At 34.5% G+C, this 17,113-nt stretch overlaps 1 protein-coding gene across 1 annotated transcript; it reads right to left on the bottom strand.

Moving 5' to 3' along the window:
• Positions 1–9,363: 9,363 nt before the first annotated feature.
• Positions 9,364–11,725, bottom strand: LOC141621791 (signaling peptide TAXIMIN 2-like). The gene is made up of 2 exons (XM_074438015.1): positions 11,496–11,725; positions 9,364–9,793 (listed from the first exon to the last, which is right to left on the bottom strand). The coding sequence occupies exons 1-2, from the start codon at positions 11,597–11,599 to the stop codon at positions 9,673–9,675; spliced, it is 225 nt and encodes a 74-aa protein (XP_074294116.1). The 5' UTR covers positions 11,600–11,725; the 3' UTR covers positions 9,364–9,672.
• Positions 11,726–17,113: the final 5,388 nt, after the last annotated feature.

Genomic DNA, 17,113 nt, shown 5'->3' with positions numbered 1-17,113 from the left:
TAGTTCACTTAAAGGGAATTGATAATAAATTGACAAGATCTCTCACATTGCTTAAATATTGAGACTAGCCCTTCCAATTAGTAACACCTATGAATCCCTCCATCATTAAGGGGCAGGTACAACTCACCGTGGTGTTCCCTTTTTACATCGGGTAAGTAGGGTAATAAATATTATTACACGTAAAAGTTGGTTGGACTCAACGGAATTGCAAGATTGGTATGTCTGGCGTCACTGGGCCCAGTTTTGTGTTCCGGGGCTAGGAGATGGATTTATTTGAAATCTGTCGACTGAGAGTTCTAAATGTAGAATCGGTCAAAGGGTTGACTCACCGAATTTATTTAGATCTTGTATGTCTGGCGTCACCGGGCCGAGGTTTATTTAAAGACGGATCTCGGGATCATTTATATAATTTAGGTGAAAGATCATTATATAAATGCGTAATTAACTTGATAAAATTGCTTTTCAAGTATTTGTTTACGATGAATGTTATATTTCCCACTTACTCCGTTTTTTACTATTTTTTTTATATCGCGCAATGGCTAGTATTCAATTCGCTCCTCAATCTATAGAATCGATAATCCGTTATACATGAAAATAGTTTTCTAAAAGTATTTTTTTCTCCGTTTTACCACCATAGCTAATGACAAAAATTTGCAATTCTTTTAATCCTCATATTGTCCATTGTAAGGGTCTCTTGTGAAGAGTACAAACGGGATATTTGCTTAGTTAAAAGTGTTTTAATTTTGCAATATCATTTTATTTACAACAACGATACTACAATCTTTTTGCTCTTGAGATAAATGGTTACACATACTTAAATTATTTGAGTACGTAAAAACGTTGGAACGAATTGGTAGTATTATTTATTTGAAATCATGATTAACCAATTACCACATTCACTTCAGAAAGTTTCTTAGAAGTGAGTGGGAGCTCTAAGAGGGATGTGTATATCTTAATAGGGAAGATTAGGACGAGGTTCAAGAAGGAATTTGGTTTGGTTAAAGAATTGGCTCAAGGCAAAGGTTAATGGTAAGCTATTGTGAATAGCAACACCAAACCTTCGTGCGATGCCAATCCAGACCAAACTTGTTGCTATTTTAAATATGTATGACATTAGTAGAGATAATACCTCTAACTTTTTGGAGAATAAGAAAGTTGGGAGTGTGACACCTAAAAGGTCCATTCTTCTCTAGATATCTATATGATTGACATTAGTTATACTTGTACCTCTTCATCAATATTTGATATCGATAGTGGTTATCATAATTATATTTGGTACATGGGATGATAATCGTGTGACGATTAGCCTTAAACTAATGTCAACCTTTACATAGGAAATGGAACTAGAGTAGTTGTCATTTCATTATGAGACATATAAATGTTATTGTGTACTTAATCTAGTTTTAGGGTTTAGAATTGTGCTTTAATAAAAGTTTTATGTAAGACACATAGGGTTTCACTCTTGTGATATAAACAAATGTTGTGCCCTAATTTGCCATGATTTGATCTATGGCTATACCAATCCCATCATTGGTTATTCTTGACCTAAACTAAATAAATTTATATATGATATAGAATATAAAAGGTTCAAATTATTTTTGTGACCCCGATCAAATCTTAGTTCTTGATTGAAAACACATTCATAGACTAGTGTTACCTAGTTCTCCATGAATCATTTGATTATGAATCTTATGATATATGCGAATCTTGTATTCAAAGTAAGATGACTCGTGTCTTTTTGTTTAAAAAGATATCGAGCATGTGAGTTATTGATCCTAATCACATGTGGATGTGTGTATGGTCGAATAACAATCTCAACCAGAGTAGGTTATAATTACTTCTTTTCTTTTATCATCGATTTAGGTGGATACTGGTTTATCTACTAAACGAGATATAAAGAGAAACCTTTGATGAGTTCAAAGAGTTTTTAAAGTAAATGTGATAATTAATAAGATTATAAGATCAAAGTTTCACGATCCGATCGTGGAAAGAAATAACTAAGTAATACTTTTATTTTTCCACCAAAAGAAGTATGATATAGTATCACAAGTTAACTTTCCCTAACACACATTATTTGATAAGGTGTGGTTGGAAGGAGATATCGAACTTATACAATATGGTTTGATCTTTGTCAAGTTTTATTAAGCCACTTGATTTTTCAATTGGGGTCTTTCTATTTTGTCTGCTAATTTTTTTCCCACTAAATCAAAGTACCATTTAAAAAATCGCATTCACTCCGTATTAGATATGGAGAGGTAGAGTACCTAATTTGTAAGTTGTCCAAAAGAGATCATGTGGTCATTTAACCTACATAATCTTGAGAACAAAATGTTTGTGGCTCATGATGCTGTCTTTATAGAAAAGAGGTTTATTTCTAAAAGACAGAGTGGGAGAAAATGTTGAAGATCCACAAACTGAGCATATAACGCAGGAAAAATGTTTCTTCCTGTTCAGATTAAGTGTTTGTTTCTTCGGAATCTACGAGGTCAGGTTAAATTCATCACTCATCAGGGGTAATGATATAGTTTTACTTTTAGAAAGTGACGAAACCTGTAACTTACAAAAGGATTGTTTCTTGTTTCAACTCTATGCAATGGCCTGAAGCCATCTTTATCGGAAATGGACTCCAAGTGTAATTGTCAGTAAATGACCTGATATATTATTTACATGAAGAAGTTAGACCTCTTCAGTGTAATTGACTTGGATTAAACTTAAAGATATTTTCAAAGCTTAATTGGTGACAAAAGGTTTGCACCAGTTGCAATGCTTTGATGAACTCGGATTATACGGCAATTGTTGCATTTCGTAATTGTATGATTTGACAGAAGGATAACAAAACCATCTTCTTGAATTAGATTCTAGAAGAAGAAGTGTATTTGACACGTCTTGAGGTTTTTGTAGATCCTTACAATCATAAGATTGTAGCTAACTTGAGAAGAATTCTTGAGAGAGCATCATGGAGTTGGAATGTGTGTTTGATCATGTTATAAAACATCTCTCGAGATGTCGAGGAATTATGTTTATACATGAAGTTTAGTGGGAGTATAGTGGTCTTATGAGTCTTTCATATTATTGACATATTAATCATTTGGAATGATGAAAAGACTTAGGAGAATATTAATACATCTTAAGTATTCGGATTTATAGAGATAAATCAAGGAAGGATATAGGTGTTTTATCGGGAGTCTTATATAGATGAGATTCTTGACTGATTCAAACAAGTTGAACTCATTAGAACTGATTCCAATTGCTTCCGTTGCGCGATCAATTTAATACTCTATGATGTATTATTGTCATAACAATTCATATGCTTTGAGTATTACGAGTCGTTATTAATCGAAGTTAAGTGAAGGTCACTTAATAGCTAGATCGATTATCCTTCAGTACTTGAGAAGAACTAAGGATGCGAAGTTAAGTGTTTTAAATTTATTTGATTTGTGTAAGGAGTTACAAGAATGCTAGTTGAAGTTTGTGTAAACAGTTACACATATACCATCTTTCTAAAACACATAGGGATTGTTTGGAATCTCGTACTGGCTATGAGGAGTTAATCTGTTAGAAGAGTTCCATGTAGTCATACACTACGGATTTTACAACGGAAGCTGAGTACATTGTAATATTTGATGTTACAAAACGAAGTAGCTTGGATTTGGCAGTAATGCAGGGACTAAAAGTAGTTCCTGCAGCCACATATCCTATCCTAATATACTGTGATGACAATATGAGCTATTTTGTGGCTTGGGTGCCCTAGTCTAGAGTTAAGTCTATATATGTACTTAATTGTGTTACATGTAATATGAGTAATGTGGAACAAAGGAAAATAGCAATTTGTTGGTTTAATCAGATGAAGTGTCATTGATTTTAAACCAGGGCTTGTTAAAGGCTAAACATGATAGTCATGTCGTTTCAATGTGGTTGAAACATGGTAATTGAATTGCTGTAGATTATATGATATGTAATAATCTGATAGTGTATCAATTTTTACATATATGATAATCGCATTTATCATTTGAGTTTTTCTAAACTCTTATATATTTAGTACATTCTGGATATTATTTATTACTTTGTTAAATCTGAAAAGGTTGTGGGACAACGTTGAACCTTTCAAGTGAACTGGATTTGTAACACTCCCACATACCAAGGTGCCTTACCAAGGACCACCCTAGCATAAGAGACTGTTATTATCTCGGTTGCCCGAGGATAGTATGTCAAAAGAAACCATTCCACAACATTTATTAAAGTATATAAGGTTAATGTTACATACTTCCAAACCAAACCAAAAGAAATGTTTGCTACTACTCAAAACAACTGAAAACTTAAACAACTAAACTCGTAACAGCGGAAGCTAAACTCGAAGTGATGACTCCCCATCTCGTCCCCATAGCTAAAGACCATCATCACTTATCACAATCTGCTCACTATCCCCGAATGGATCACCACAGATTTACAAAACAACAACGGGGTCAATTCACTGCATAATCAAAATAAGACAAAGTGCAACAAAGGTAAACAGTTGTGCCACCATCCATCTCCAACTCCCAATCACATCACATAACTGACTACACACTAAAGTGTGTAGCCCTGCCAGTGAGGGACCGCAGCCTTGTCCACCTAAGCCCCGCTCATCAACGAGCAATAACCCTGTTCATTAATGTGCACATCCTCTCCTGTGGCGGGTTCCACAGAGGGCGAATCAAGGGCGTGAAGCCACTCCCGCAAGTGACTCCACTCAACCGAGGACGCACCTCGCAACAAAACCAACCATCTCATCACTAACACCCATACTCAAATCCACCAACAACAATCAATCAACAACATGAGTCAAATCAATCAATCACAACAATGCATTAAATCAATTATACAGTAAACTGAGTAGGGAAACCCCGCCTTTTCGCAATCCAAGCACACACAAGCAATCAATAGCGATACTCCATGACACCGTCACCTATACACGAATAATCACATACCGTCACTATAAACCATTCCCCCAATTTAACCTAAATTAGGGTTTGCACAAATTCTAACAATAACAATGATAAACTAATTAGGAATACTAGAGACTTACTAACACAGAAGACACGGACAACAAGATCCAAAAGCTCACAATCGATCACCCTTGGCTTAGGAAGAGATGAAGATGATTAGAGAAGTTTAGAGCGTCGTTAAGTTTTGTAAAATAATGATTTAGAACTGATTAGAAACTGCTCAACACGCTATTTATACTTCTCTAATCATTTTAATCAAACCGCAGAAATATTACCCGTCAGACCGAATATTCGGTCTAGTATTGAGAATACTCGGTCTAGTATGCCATACTCGGTCTAGTATTGAGAATACTCGGTCTAGTATGCCATACTCGGTCTAGTATTCAGAATACTCAACCGAGTATGCCGTACTCAGTCTAGTATTGAGAATACTCGGCTGAGTATTCCTGGACAGTAGCCTGACCAGAAACACGCGACGCATTACTCGACCGAGTAAGCCTTATTCGGCCGAGTAACAGGACTTAGAAAAACGTAGTATTACAGGATTAACATTGTATTTTGTCCCTAGTTGCTTAATGAGGTGACGTCTCGGAGTGACTAGATTGTAAGTCGATCGATGGTGAGTTCAACCACCATAGATTCATAGAGATGACTGTTCGATTACATAGGCAGAATGTAGAGACATTTTATCGGACAGTGGCCATTTATAGAGTCCTTAATGTGTGGCAAGGATTTTTATTTATTCCTTCGAGTCAATTCTTTAGACTGGAGACTATTTGCCTAAGTTGGTACAGTTTTCCGGTGGCTTTGGTTTTTGCTCTAGGTCGCGCCGTAAAAGGAGGCCAATGGGCATCTACTGGGTCATTGTGATCTGCATCGAACGAAGAAAATAGGTCAACAGGATTGTCCACCCATATCATTTTATATCTCAAGGCCACTCGAAGAGAGGTGACTGGAAATGCGTGGCCGCGCTCGGATGAGATCTATAGTAGATTATTCGGTCATACAGTCATTCTCCTAATCGAGAAAACCACTTTATGATATGATCACGTGCAAGAACGACCTGAAAGACATCTTGCATTGAGTGGGAGATAATTTAGGACACGAGAATTAGTAGCGCACACTTGTGTCGGACAAGTGGGAGATTGTTGGAGTGAGTGTCCTCCACAATAATGCGTTTACATACTAAATCTCGTACAAGGAATATCAAGGATTTATATTATATATATTTGTCAGCTGGTTAACGTTAATCGGTAATGATTGGCTGACTAGAGTTTGACATTACTGTCGTGTGACGGCGGTGATCAGCTGATCCCTTTAGGTCACACCTATAGGATGATGCCCAAATGGATAGACTAATTATTTATATAAGATATAGTATAATTAGTTTCTTGTATATATTGACTTTTATTAAGTCAAGTGAATTTATTGTTTGATGACGAGTTACGAACTCGGGCCAAAGGAATTTATTATTCAGCTATATGATAATTGATTAATAAATAGACGGAATTTAGTAATAAATATTTAATTAACTAAATTATTAAGTTATGTGTGTATATTGTGAGCCGGAAGTAATTAGTTAATAATATTTACAAGAGGTTTTAAAATTAACTAATTAATTATTATAAGACACATTTTATATTGATAAAATGGTAAAATATTACTTAATAGTTAAGTGTACATTAATAATTAATTAGCATTATTTAAGTGTTAAATAATTAATTAAATTAATATTTAATTATATGAGATAATTAAATATAAGTCTTATAAGTATTTGTGGGACAAATGTCGGAAATCGGAATGGACCGAAATTTACATGTGGGTGGGCACTTGTATGAGACAAGTGTTGTAACATGTGGCGCACCCAGTAAGAAATAAGTTCATTTGTTTACATTTCATTTGCCTATATAAATACCCCACATTTACACACATAAAGGGTTAGAATTTTTAGAAAAAAAATAAAAACCCATAAAACTATGAGAAGAAAAACACCATTTTATTTTTTTCATCTTCTTCCTCCGTTCTTGATCAATAGTTGATCAAGATCATCATCAAACAAATTCACAAATATATTATACATCATCTAATATTATTAAAGTAATAATATTACATAATATATATACATTCCTAATACTACCTCGTTAGTAATATTAGGAATATTTGAGCTAGTCTTGGGTGCAACCAAGAGGAGATTTCCTACTATGAAAATTTGGTGATGGAGGATCATCCTTGATAATTTAAGCTCAAGAACAACACAAGGAAGGTGTCCTTGTGTTGTGCCCATATTTTGCCTAAAGCTATGTAAGAAATTTCTACCTTTCGTCTTTTCAAGCGATCTTTTCAGCTTGCATGTAACTAGATCTTTTAAGACTAAAATTAAAGTAATTTTTGTCACTAATTAGAAGAGTCTAATTATGGGTCTAGCACCTTCATATTTCCTAACATGAAACCCATACGGAGTACACTAAAAAGTAAAATTTTGTAAATACCGTGCATATATTGCACGGGATCTAAACTAGTCAAGTTACAAATTGATTAAAACTTTCCTTACAAAGGTTATGAAACATAAATGAAAACTATGATACTCCCTCTGTTCCATAATATAGGTGTTGTTACCCAATCTAAAACACATGAATTGCAATTCATGGGATTTGCAAAACTGGTGGATTGTTCGTTTATCTCAAATCACATGAATTGAAATTCCATAGGAACTCCAATTCCTCATTTCCTCCATAATGAGGAAAGTTGCTTACTAAGTCCCCCTAGGTAAGTGAGAATTCATATGGTATTCACTTCCCACGTTCCCTACCAACCACTTTTTTTTTTCGTTTCATGTGATTTAGAAAATTGTAGGAATTGTTACTTCCTTGGAACTTCAATTCCTCTAACGAACCAAACGATCCCTATTTTAGAAAAAAAAAATAAAATTTTCATTTTATAAGTCGTTTTACATTTTTCTATGTATTAAATGTTATTTTTATTTTTCAACGCACTAAAAATTTGAAAAAATTGTTAATTTAAGCAAATTTATTGGTGGAAAAACTCAACTTTTAAAATTTCAAAGAACATTTTTAACATATATTTACTAATACAACATTTCAATACGGAGTACTTTTTTATTTTTCATGAAATAATCTAAAACGACTTATATTTTGGAATGGAGGGAGTATTTTAAAACCTTTGGAACGGAAGTTGGTACCGAGGTCAAAGGTGATTGTTGTTAGATTGTTAATGAATCACTTAGATTAATCATGTTGTTATGAAAGTGTATGATTTGAGTGTATATATTTATGCATTTTAAGATCACGTAAATGTGTCTATTGAGTCGAGTGTGAATAAGGTTAATTGAGTCGGGGTTATTTCACAATTGTAACACTACAAGGTTGGAATTGATTGGGTGGGGTCATTTCGGGTCAAGGACATTTCGAATTAATGTCATTTTCGGATGTGATGTCGTAACGGTTAGTATGTGACATAACATTTAGGTTGGGATTGAGAGAATAGAGATAATTGGGGTTGGAGGTTCAATTTGTGTCCTTTATTTAGATGCAGTAGATTGGGTTACTTAGGTCAAGTTATTGGGATATGGTCTGTATCAGGTCTACCTAAATCTAATTACAGTTGCTCATGGTAGAAAATGTATTGTATAAATGACAAAATAAATTGTGCTGGGGAGAGTCAATAATTTGGGTAATTGTTACTCCCTCCTTTTCAACTAAATGTTTACGTTTCATTAAAATACTTGTCACGAACGAATAAAAATCGTAAACAACTAGTTGAATGAGAGGGAGTATTAGAGTGCGATAGAGCTCAAATAAATTGGGAAATGGTGGTGATGAAAGGTGGAAATACATTAATTTTTATATGAGACGATATGCGGACTTATGATAATCTTAACGTGAGACTCTCACACAATAGGTAGTAAAAGTAACACCAGTAACAACGTGAAAATTTGTGAAAAACTAGCTAACTTATCAATTTTAAGAAAAAGATTCTATTTATCTGAATATATAAGTTTTATAAAAACTAACCCGAATAGTGAGTTTAACCATAAATATAGCGCAAGTAGTCAAAGAAACGGCAGTAACAACAGGAGTAATAAACGTAATAATATTGACAAGGGATGTCGTGAAAGTAATATTAAGAGTTAGATTCTCATAGTGTCTCATAGTTTGTTATTGATAACTTCTAAATCCTATCATAATTTCAAGATATACTATAGAAAATATATTATAAATGGTAAATGCATAATTTAAGTAAGTCTAACACAATTCTATTTCTTAAAAAATAAAATTTAAATAATACATAAAGGTAATCCAAACGGTGAGATGTAGCTGGATATCAAACCTATTTTAACAAAGAAATAAAAAACCAATATGAAGCAAAAGTTTCCATCCATGCACATAATTGAAATCTCTACTAGCTCACGATTCTCATATTACAAACTACGGATAACCCAATTAACTTGTACTACTGGCTACTGCTACGACATCCCAACTTAAGCGTATGTGACATACTTTGCGTCAATATTAGATACGTTAATTAACAAGTGGGAGATGGATTATAAGAGGTTACAAGCGAGACTTTGTGATTAAATTTTAGGTACACACTAGTAACTAAAGATTGAATAAATCCAGTAATGGTTTGCGACCTAGATGATTCATTCATTAAATCACGTATTAACGGGTTAGCAAGGGAACTTATCGATGAACCAAACAATGATATTAACGGGAAGCTTCACCAACTCCATTGCCAAATCTGCAATTCCGGCACAGCAACAGCAACATGGGCAACAGCTCAACACAAATCTGTCATTATTATAATCAACCTTTTAATAGCCTTCATTGATTAATAATCATAAACAAATTAGATTAAAAATGCCACAAGAATAATGATTTGAAAGAGACTACCCCATATATTTAGGGCTAGAGTCCTCCAAAACATTTATTTTGAATATGAATACAGTGTGGTTTGGGTATATTCGTTTTAAGCTAAAAACTGGTTAAATTGTACTCCATTTAAATAGATCAGAAAAAAAACTTTTTCCTAATCCTGCTTTTGTCACATCTATTGTTTAACTCGTTTAAAGATTAAGACGGACATATTAATCTTAAAGAAGAATTTATGATATTAACGAGTTGACCATTGGTAGAGAAAGGGTGCTAACAAGAACTATTATTATTGACTATTCCACGAAGCACTAAAAAATATTACTCCTACAAGTTTTTGGTGAACATTTTTGAATCTTTTATGTCACTCTATTACTAATTCAACCTTCCAAAATTTTTATTTTATATTTTAACTCGATCAATTTCAAGTATTGTACCACCTAACAAAATTACCAACACCAAAGCCTTAATCCAAAATGAATTGGACAATAGGCTAATATGAAGCATCATTGACACCGTTTACGACCGGTTACATAAATGAAAACAATGAAAAAAATATAGCTATTTTCTACAAACTAAAATGAGGAATACTTATATTTTTTTTCAAGAGACATATATATAAAAATATCTATTTTAGAAAAGTGTAGTAAGGACTTGTTTGGTTGCCCATCAAAAACACATGAATTGTAATTCATGGGAAGTGAGAAAATAACTAGTTGTTTGGTTGCCCCAATTTATGTGAATTGGAACTTCCTAGGAACTCTAATTCCTCCATAATGGAGGAAGTTGCTTACCTAGCCCCCCTAGGTAAGTGGAAGTTCCTATGAAATTGGAGTTCCCACATGCAACCAAACAACTTTTTCAAATTCACATGAATTAGAATAGCATAGTAATTAAAACTTCCCGTGCATTGCATTTTCCCATTGCGAACCAAACGACCCCTAATATGATGGTAATTCTTGTTTCTTAATAAGAAACAAGAGAACATGAATATTTTACACATTCGACATTGGTTTTTTTTTTTTTAGTAAACAACAAATCAACAATTAATACATTCGGTCAAAATATAGAAAATTTAGTTTATTATTGATTGTTGCCTATTGATATCAGCATAATGACCAGTATTTATTATACCTTACAAAAAAACCCTAAGTATTACCAAAATCCTAGCAACCGCCGTCGTTACATAGCCGTCACCTCAACGTCTTATACTAAGAGCAAGTGCAATAGGAAGTTTTTGTCTTGAGTTTTTCAACAAGAACTTTTAGAATAAAGTTCTTCCCTTTGCAAGAGTCATTGGGTTTGTTAAAATAAGAACTTGGTTCTTACTTCTTTGTTAGTTTCCAAAATATTAAATAGGTTGATGGAGTAAGATAATTAATAGTGGGTCTTAATTAAAAATTAAGAAAAAGTTCTTCCATTATATCGTAGTATAAAGTTCTTAAATTTAGTAATTACTGTAGTAAAAAATGACTTGGGAATAGGAAGAACTTTATCTGAAGTTCTTCCATTGCAATTGCTATAAGGACTAGATTATTCTATCACACATTCAAAACAAGATTACTTGAAAATTGCAATGACAATCATATAAATGAAAAGATGAGTTAAAGAAAGAACATACCCAATAATCCAAACAACAGCACCAATAAGAGATAAAACCAAGGAAAGAAGAGCAAATGGAAGACCTATCAAGAACCCAAGTGGTCTACATCTGCATTCTCCCATTATATACTTCTATTTTTTCTTGTAATATTTTCCACAAATTTTCTTGAAACGATCGGTCTTAATTTTAATATGGGAAGATTATTTGTTAAGCAATGAGAGGTTTTAGAAATAGGCTTGAAATCGTAATTCCTGACTAATTAACTGATTTCTTTTTATAATTAGAATAAATTAGGTTTTAAAACTATGGCTTATATATAGAAACGGACTATGGATAGGAGATGGGGCACAAAAGCGAGACAGATCGTTATTTATATGATCAAGTGCCGTTCAACCTACTTGATTCGACAAATAGACCAACTCCCATGATAACTTGTGCTCGACGTGGGAGCAACAACCCGAGTAACATATTTAATTAAAGTCTTCAAGTCAAAACAATGTATAAGAATAAAGAATGTTCAAGTGCAAACAACCCATTATACTCAACTCAAAGGGTCAACAAGAGTAACGGATGGGATTATTCATCGGTTCAAATTCGGATCGGTTAAAACCGTGTGGAATTGGACCATTAGATCGAAGACCAGAACGCTAAAATTGCTCTTTGATAAAGTCTTAAATCCCTATATATTCAGAGAATAAAAAACAATTTCGAATGGTTTCTCTAAAATGTATCCTTATATTAAAATTAAACTACAATATTTTCATGAAATTATGATTTTTTTTTTTAAAAAAATTCTAAATTATAATCTTTTAATTAAAATAAAATCAATTTGATATGAACACAAATTGCTAAAACCCGTATAATCAATAGGATATTCATAAATATATTTGATCTTATCAAACTCGTATCTCCTTTCTAATATACATACACGTATTTTCGAAAAATATATTAAAAGATTTGAACTTTGAAAATCGATTTTAAAACCCTAAAATCGTGACTTCATATTGCAGCCTAAAGTTATAGGTCAAAAGACTATAACATTAAGCTTGGTGAGTAAAGTTATAGGTGAAATAGCTATAACATTACCTTCTCAACATTACTTTCATAAATACCGTTAATGGACGATGTCCTATACTAGCTAATCATCCTGGAGATCTTCAGTATAAGGATCATCTCTTTATCTTGATCATAAGCTCTTCATCTTGAGCTTCTTAAAGACTTGATCATGCATTTTGCTTGAGTAATCATTGTAGTCAACAATGCTTTTAAGAATCTTCAATGTTATAGCTCAAGCAGCTATAACATTACCTTAACAAAACTTCACAAATCTTCAATGTTATAGCCATGAATGCTATAACATCACGTGCTTATATTGTAATCCTTAATAAATCTAATCAAGACTAAACAAATGATTACGAGCAACAGATATACATATTATAAGATATACTTGTCATTATCAAAACACAACATATAATTATATGATCCAACAAATTCCCCCTTTTTTATGATGACAAGTCTCTTACGATTTATGACTAAGTACAAGTTCCCCCTCAACATAATACTACAAACATTATAGTCAGTCGAACGCAAGAACAAGCTACTTATATTCAAATTTATGACACCTAAGAACTTTAAGAGATTAAAGGTTCTGACAAGGAGCAAGCTTAGGCAAATACTTAAGTCACGGTCATTTCTTCCCCATCTTGACATCATCAAAAAGACGAGAACAAGACATAAAACAACTAGAATAATATAGACCAAGGAAAGAAATAAGCATGCAAACACATATTATAAGACGAGAATAGTTCTACGATAAGCATGCATAACATAATATGTATTGTCCTAATACAAACCAAAAGTATGAAAGCCTATGAGCCGAATGAACAAAGTATGCCAATGGGCCGAATAAGAGTATAAGCCAAATGGGACGAATGGACATAAAAGTTTAAAGGAGCAAAATGAAATGGGACATGGGGTAGGATTAGGACGGGGTCAAGGAATGTTGTGATTCACAACATTTGGGTTCACATAACCGGGACGAGTCCTAAACTCAAAGGAATCAAGACGATCAAAGCAAGACCACACATGATTTGCTTGTGCCGTGAGACATGTCTCAAAATTAAGCACCTTTAGCGACAAAGCTTTTGTCGCCTCGAAAATAAGACCGATCTCCGCACGCATAGCTTTCCCTTCCCGCCATAGAGCGCCGCCTTGACTAGACAAATTTGCCAATAAATGAGATTGACGGATGCACTCATGAGCCGCCTTATCCGCATCCTTAGCCATGATCTTAACACGTCCTTCTAACCCACGCATGTAGGCTAGGACCTCGGTATTCCCCACATCATTAGAAACCGGAGCCCTGACCTTTTCCTTTGCCATACCCGCCACCAACTCCGCAATCAACTTATTTTGAGCATCCATTTTTTCACAAATACTCGTCATAAACGAGTCCAATTTTTGTTCCACGGCTACCAACACATCCGATGACTTTTCCACCATACTTCCTTTTGACATAAAAATTAACTCGGGCCCAACGCCGGCCACCTTCATCAACTTAAGATGCGTATCACATATCTCATCCTTAATCATTACCCCATAGCTACTCGGACTAACAACTCCCTTATGTTCCAACAAACAAGAAATCCACATACCGTAAGGCAAATCCAAAGTAGTGTAGAATCTGTCCTCGGTTACGGAAATGCTCGTTTGAATAATGCGATGAAAAACAAGCAATAGAAGACTAACCTTTTCACCCTCAAGCCATTTAAACACTAGCACCATCTCATAGCTTGATAACTTGTCTCGACCTCCTCGCCTTGGAACCACTGTGTTCCATAAGAAATTAAGAAAGAATTTCAACTTGGGCGAAAAAGAGCCCGCTAACATATTGCTTGAACCCGTAGCACCATCATCAAAAGAACGCTTGATTTGAAGCTTCTCTTTCTCGGTCACATCACCTCACTCCGCACTCGGGTTGATTTTCACCCCATCACCAGGGATGGAAAATAGAGTGCGAAAGTCATCGATGGAGATTGTGACTTCGGACTCATTCACAACCGCATGCAACACATTCTTCTTAATTGAAACCGAAGCATAAAATTGGGCTACCTCAATAGGATAAATTGGGTTACAAATCTTGGTCCATTCTTGGAAGGCCAAGAAATCGGTGAAGAATTGCAAAGCTTCAATCTTTGTATACCATTCCGAGGGATAAGACCGTCCTCCATGGATACCGTATCGTAAAACACGATTCACTCGAGTCCTTTCCTCCTTTGTAAAATGAACCTTGTCAAGACCCATAACCGTAGCATTCGGCATATGTTCTCGAAACAGGGTCCTTTGATTACCATCACGGCTAACCACAACTTCCGCCTCTTCAACCGAGTCCTCAACACCAACAACTTTCTTTTTACCTTTATTGAGCTTACGACGCTTTCCCTCGATGCTAGCTTCAACCCGGTTGTGATCGGGATTGGTTGGTTTTGGGTTTGGTTGAGGTGAAGAGATGGTTTCGGGTAGATTGGGTTTATTGCATGGCGGTTTTGGTGACCCGGTCTTAGTAGATGATCGAGTTGAGGGTGAGTTGAGTCGGGTTTTGGGAGGAGACATGATGATGGATGGTGAGGTTGAGTGTTTTGAGAAATTAAAAGTATTGAGGGTTATGATAGTGATGGAGATGTGAGGGAGGTGAGGAGTATAAATAGGTGTGGTAAATAATTGAGTTTTGGTAGGAGTAGGAGAGTAATTAAAGGCGGCTAAGATTTGATAAGATTTCCATTTTTTTTTAAAAGATAATTTTAGGGTAAATCTTTTATATGATATGGCAAAAATATGGTTATGATTATATGGTAAGTCACATGGGATAAGATTTGGTAAAATAAGATAGAGATATATAATGAGATTTCGGCCAAAAATAGTGTGACGGAGGAATTTGGTTCGTAATTAAACATAAAATATATATGACTAGCAAACAGAATTTTCTCGTAAAATAATATAATATTTAACATGAATATACTTGAAGCGGAAAATACAGACACAGTCATACAATCTCGTCTATTTCTAGTCAGTCATAAAGATCGTAAATATTTGTGACAAGTTTAATTACCACCAATTAAACGAATTTCCAACCGTAAAATCTCAAAACGTTCTCTGGCCAAAGCCTTTTGTTAAAATATCTGCTCATTGTTTTTCTGTACTATAAAATTCAAGTTTTATATTCCCTTTATCGACATGGTCGCGTAAAAAATGCTGTCGAATATCAATATGCTTAGTACGAGAGTGCTGTGCTGGGTTTTTGGAAATAATTATAGCACTCCTATTATCACATAAAATAGGAATGCATCCTACATCTATACCATTATCACATAGTTGTTGCTTAAGCCATAAAAGTTGAGAACATACCAAAGCGGCAGCAATATATTCGGCTTCAGCAGTAGATAAGACAACTGAATTTTGCTTCTTTAACCCCCACGTTATAATGCATGGTCCAACAAATGTAGCAATGCCGGAAGTACTTTTTCTGTCAAGCGTTGAGCATCCTGCATAATCTGCATCTGAATACCCTATGAGATCAAAGTTACACCCAAGGGGATACCACAGATATAATTTAGATGTACCAATTAAATACCTCGAGATTCTCTTAACTGCTATCATATGCGATTCTTTAGGGCACGATTGAAATCGAGCACACACGCATACACTAAACATAATATCAGGGCGACTAGCAGTTAAATATAGGAGTGAACCAATCATACCTCGATAAGTCATTTCATCAACAGACTTACCGTCTTCATCTAATGTCAATTTGTTATCTTTGACCATAGGAGTGGACATAGAATAAGAATTTTTCATTTCAAATTTTCTGATTAGTTCCTTGATGTATTTTTGCTGGTGGATCATAATGCCTTCACTAATTTATTGAATTTGAAGTCCAAGGAAGAACTTGAGTTCTCCCATCATGCTCATTTCAAACTCCAAGGTCATCAATTTTGAAAAATACTTACACAATTTATCATTAGTTGAACCAAAGATGATATCATCAACATAAATTTGTACAACTAATAAGTCAGAATCCTCAGATTTTAGGAACCAGGTCTTGTCGACAGATCCTCTCTTAAAATTGCTTTCAAGCAGAAATTTAGATAATCTGTCGTACCAAGCCCTGGGAGCTTGTTTCAAACCATATAGCGCTTTATCTAATTTATAAACATGGTTTTGAAACTTGCTATCCAGAAATCCACGGGGTTGCTCTACAAAGACTTCTTCATTCAAATAACCGTTAAGAAATGCAGTCTTAACGTCCATTTGAAATAACTTCATTCCTTTGTGAGCTGCAAAGGCTATTAATAGTCTGATAGCCTCTAGACGAGCAACGGGAGCGAAGGTCTCATCATAATCAATCCCTTCTTGTAGATTATACCCTTGTACAATCAATCTAGCTTTGTTTCGTACAATAACTCCCGTATCATCCAGCTTGTTTCTAAATACCCATCTTGTGCCAATAACAGATCTATCTTTAGGTCTAGAAACCAAGTGCCACACTTTGTTTCTTTCGAATTGTTGCAACTCTTCTTGCATGGCAACGATCCAATCTGATTCAGCAAAAGCTTCTTTGATATTTTTAGGTTTAATAG

The sequence above is a fragment of the Silene latifolia genome, chromosome X (assembly GCF_048544455.1).
Source record: "Silene latifolia isolate original U9 population chromosome X, ASM4854445v1, whole genome shotgun sequence".
Lineage (NCBI taxonomy): Eukaryota > Viridiplantae > Streptophyta > Magnoliopsida > Caryophyllales > Caryophyllaceae > Silene > Silene latifolia.
The sequence above is the reverse complement of the archived record's forward strand: the minus strand, read 5'-3'. Positions and strand labels throughout refer to the sequence as shown.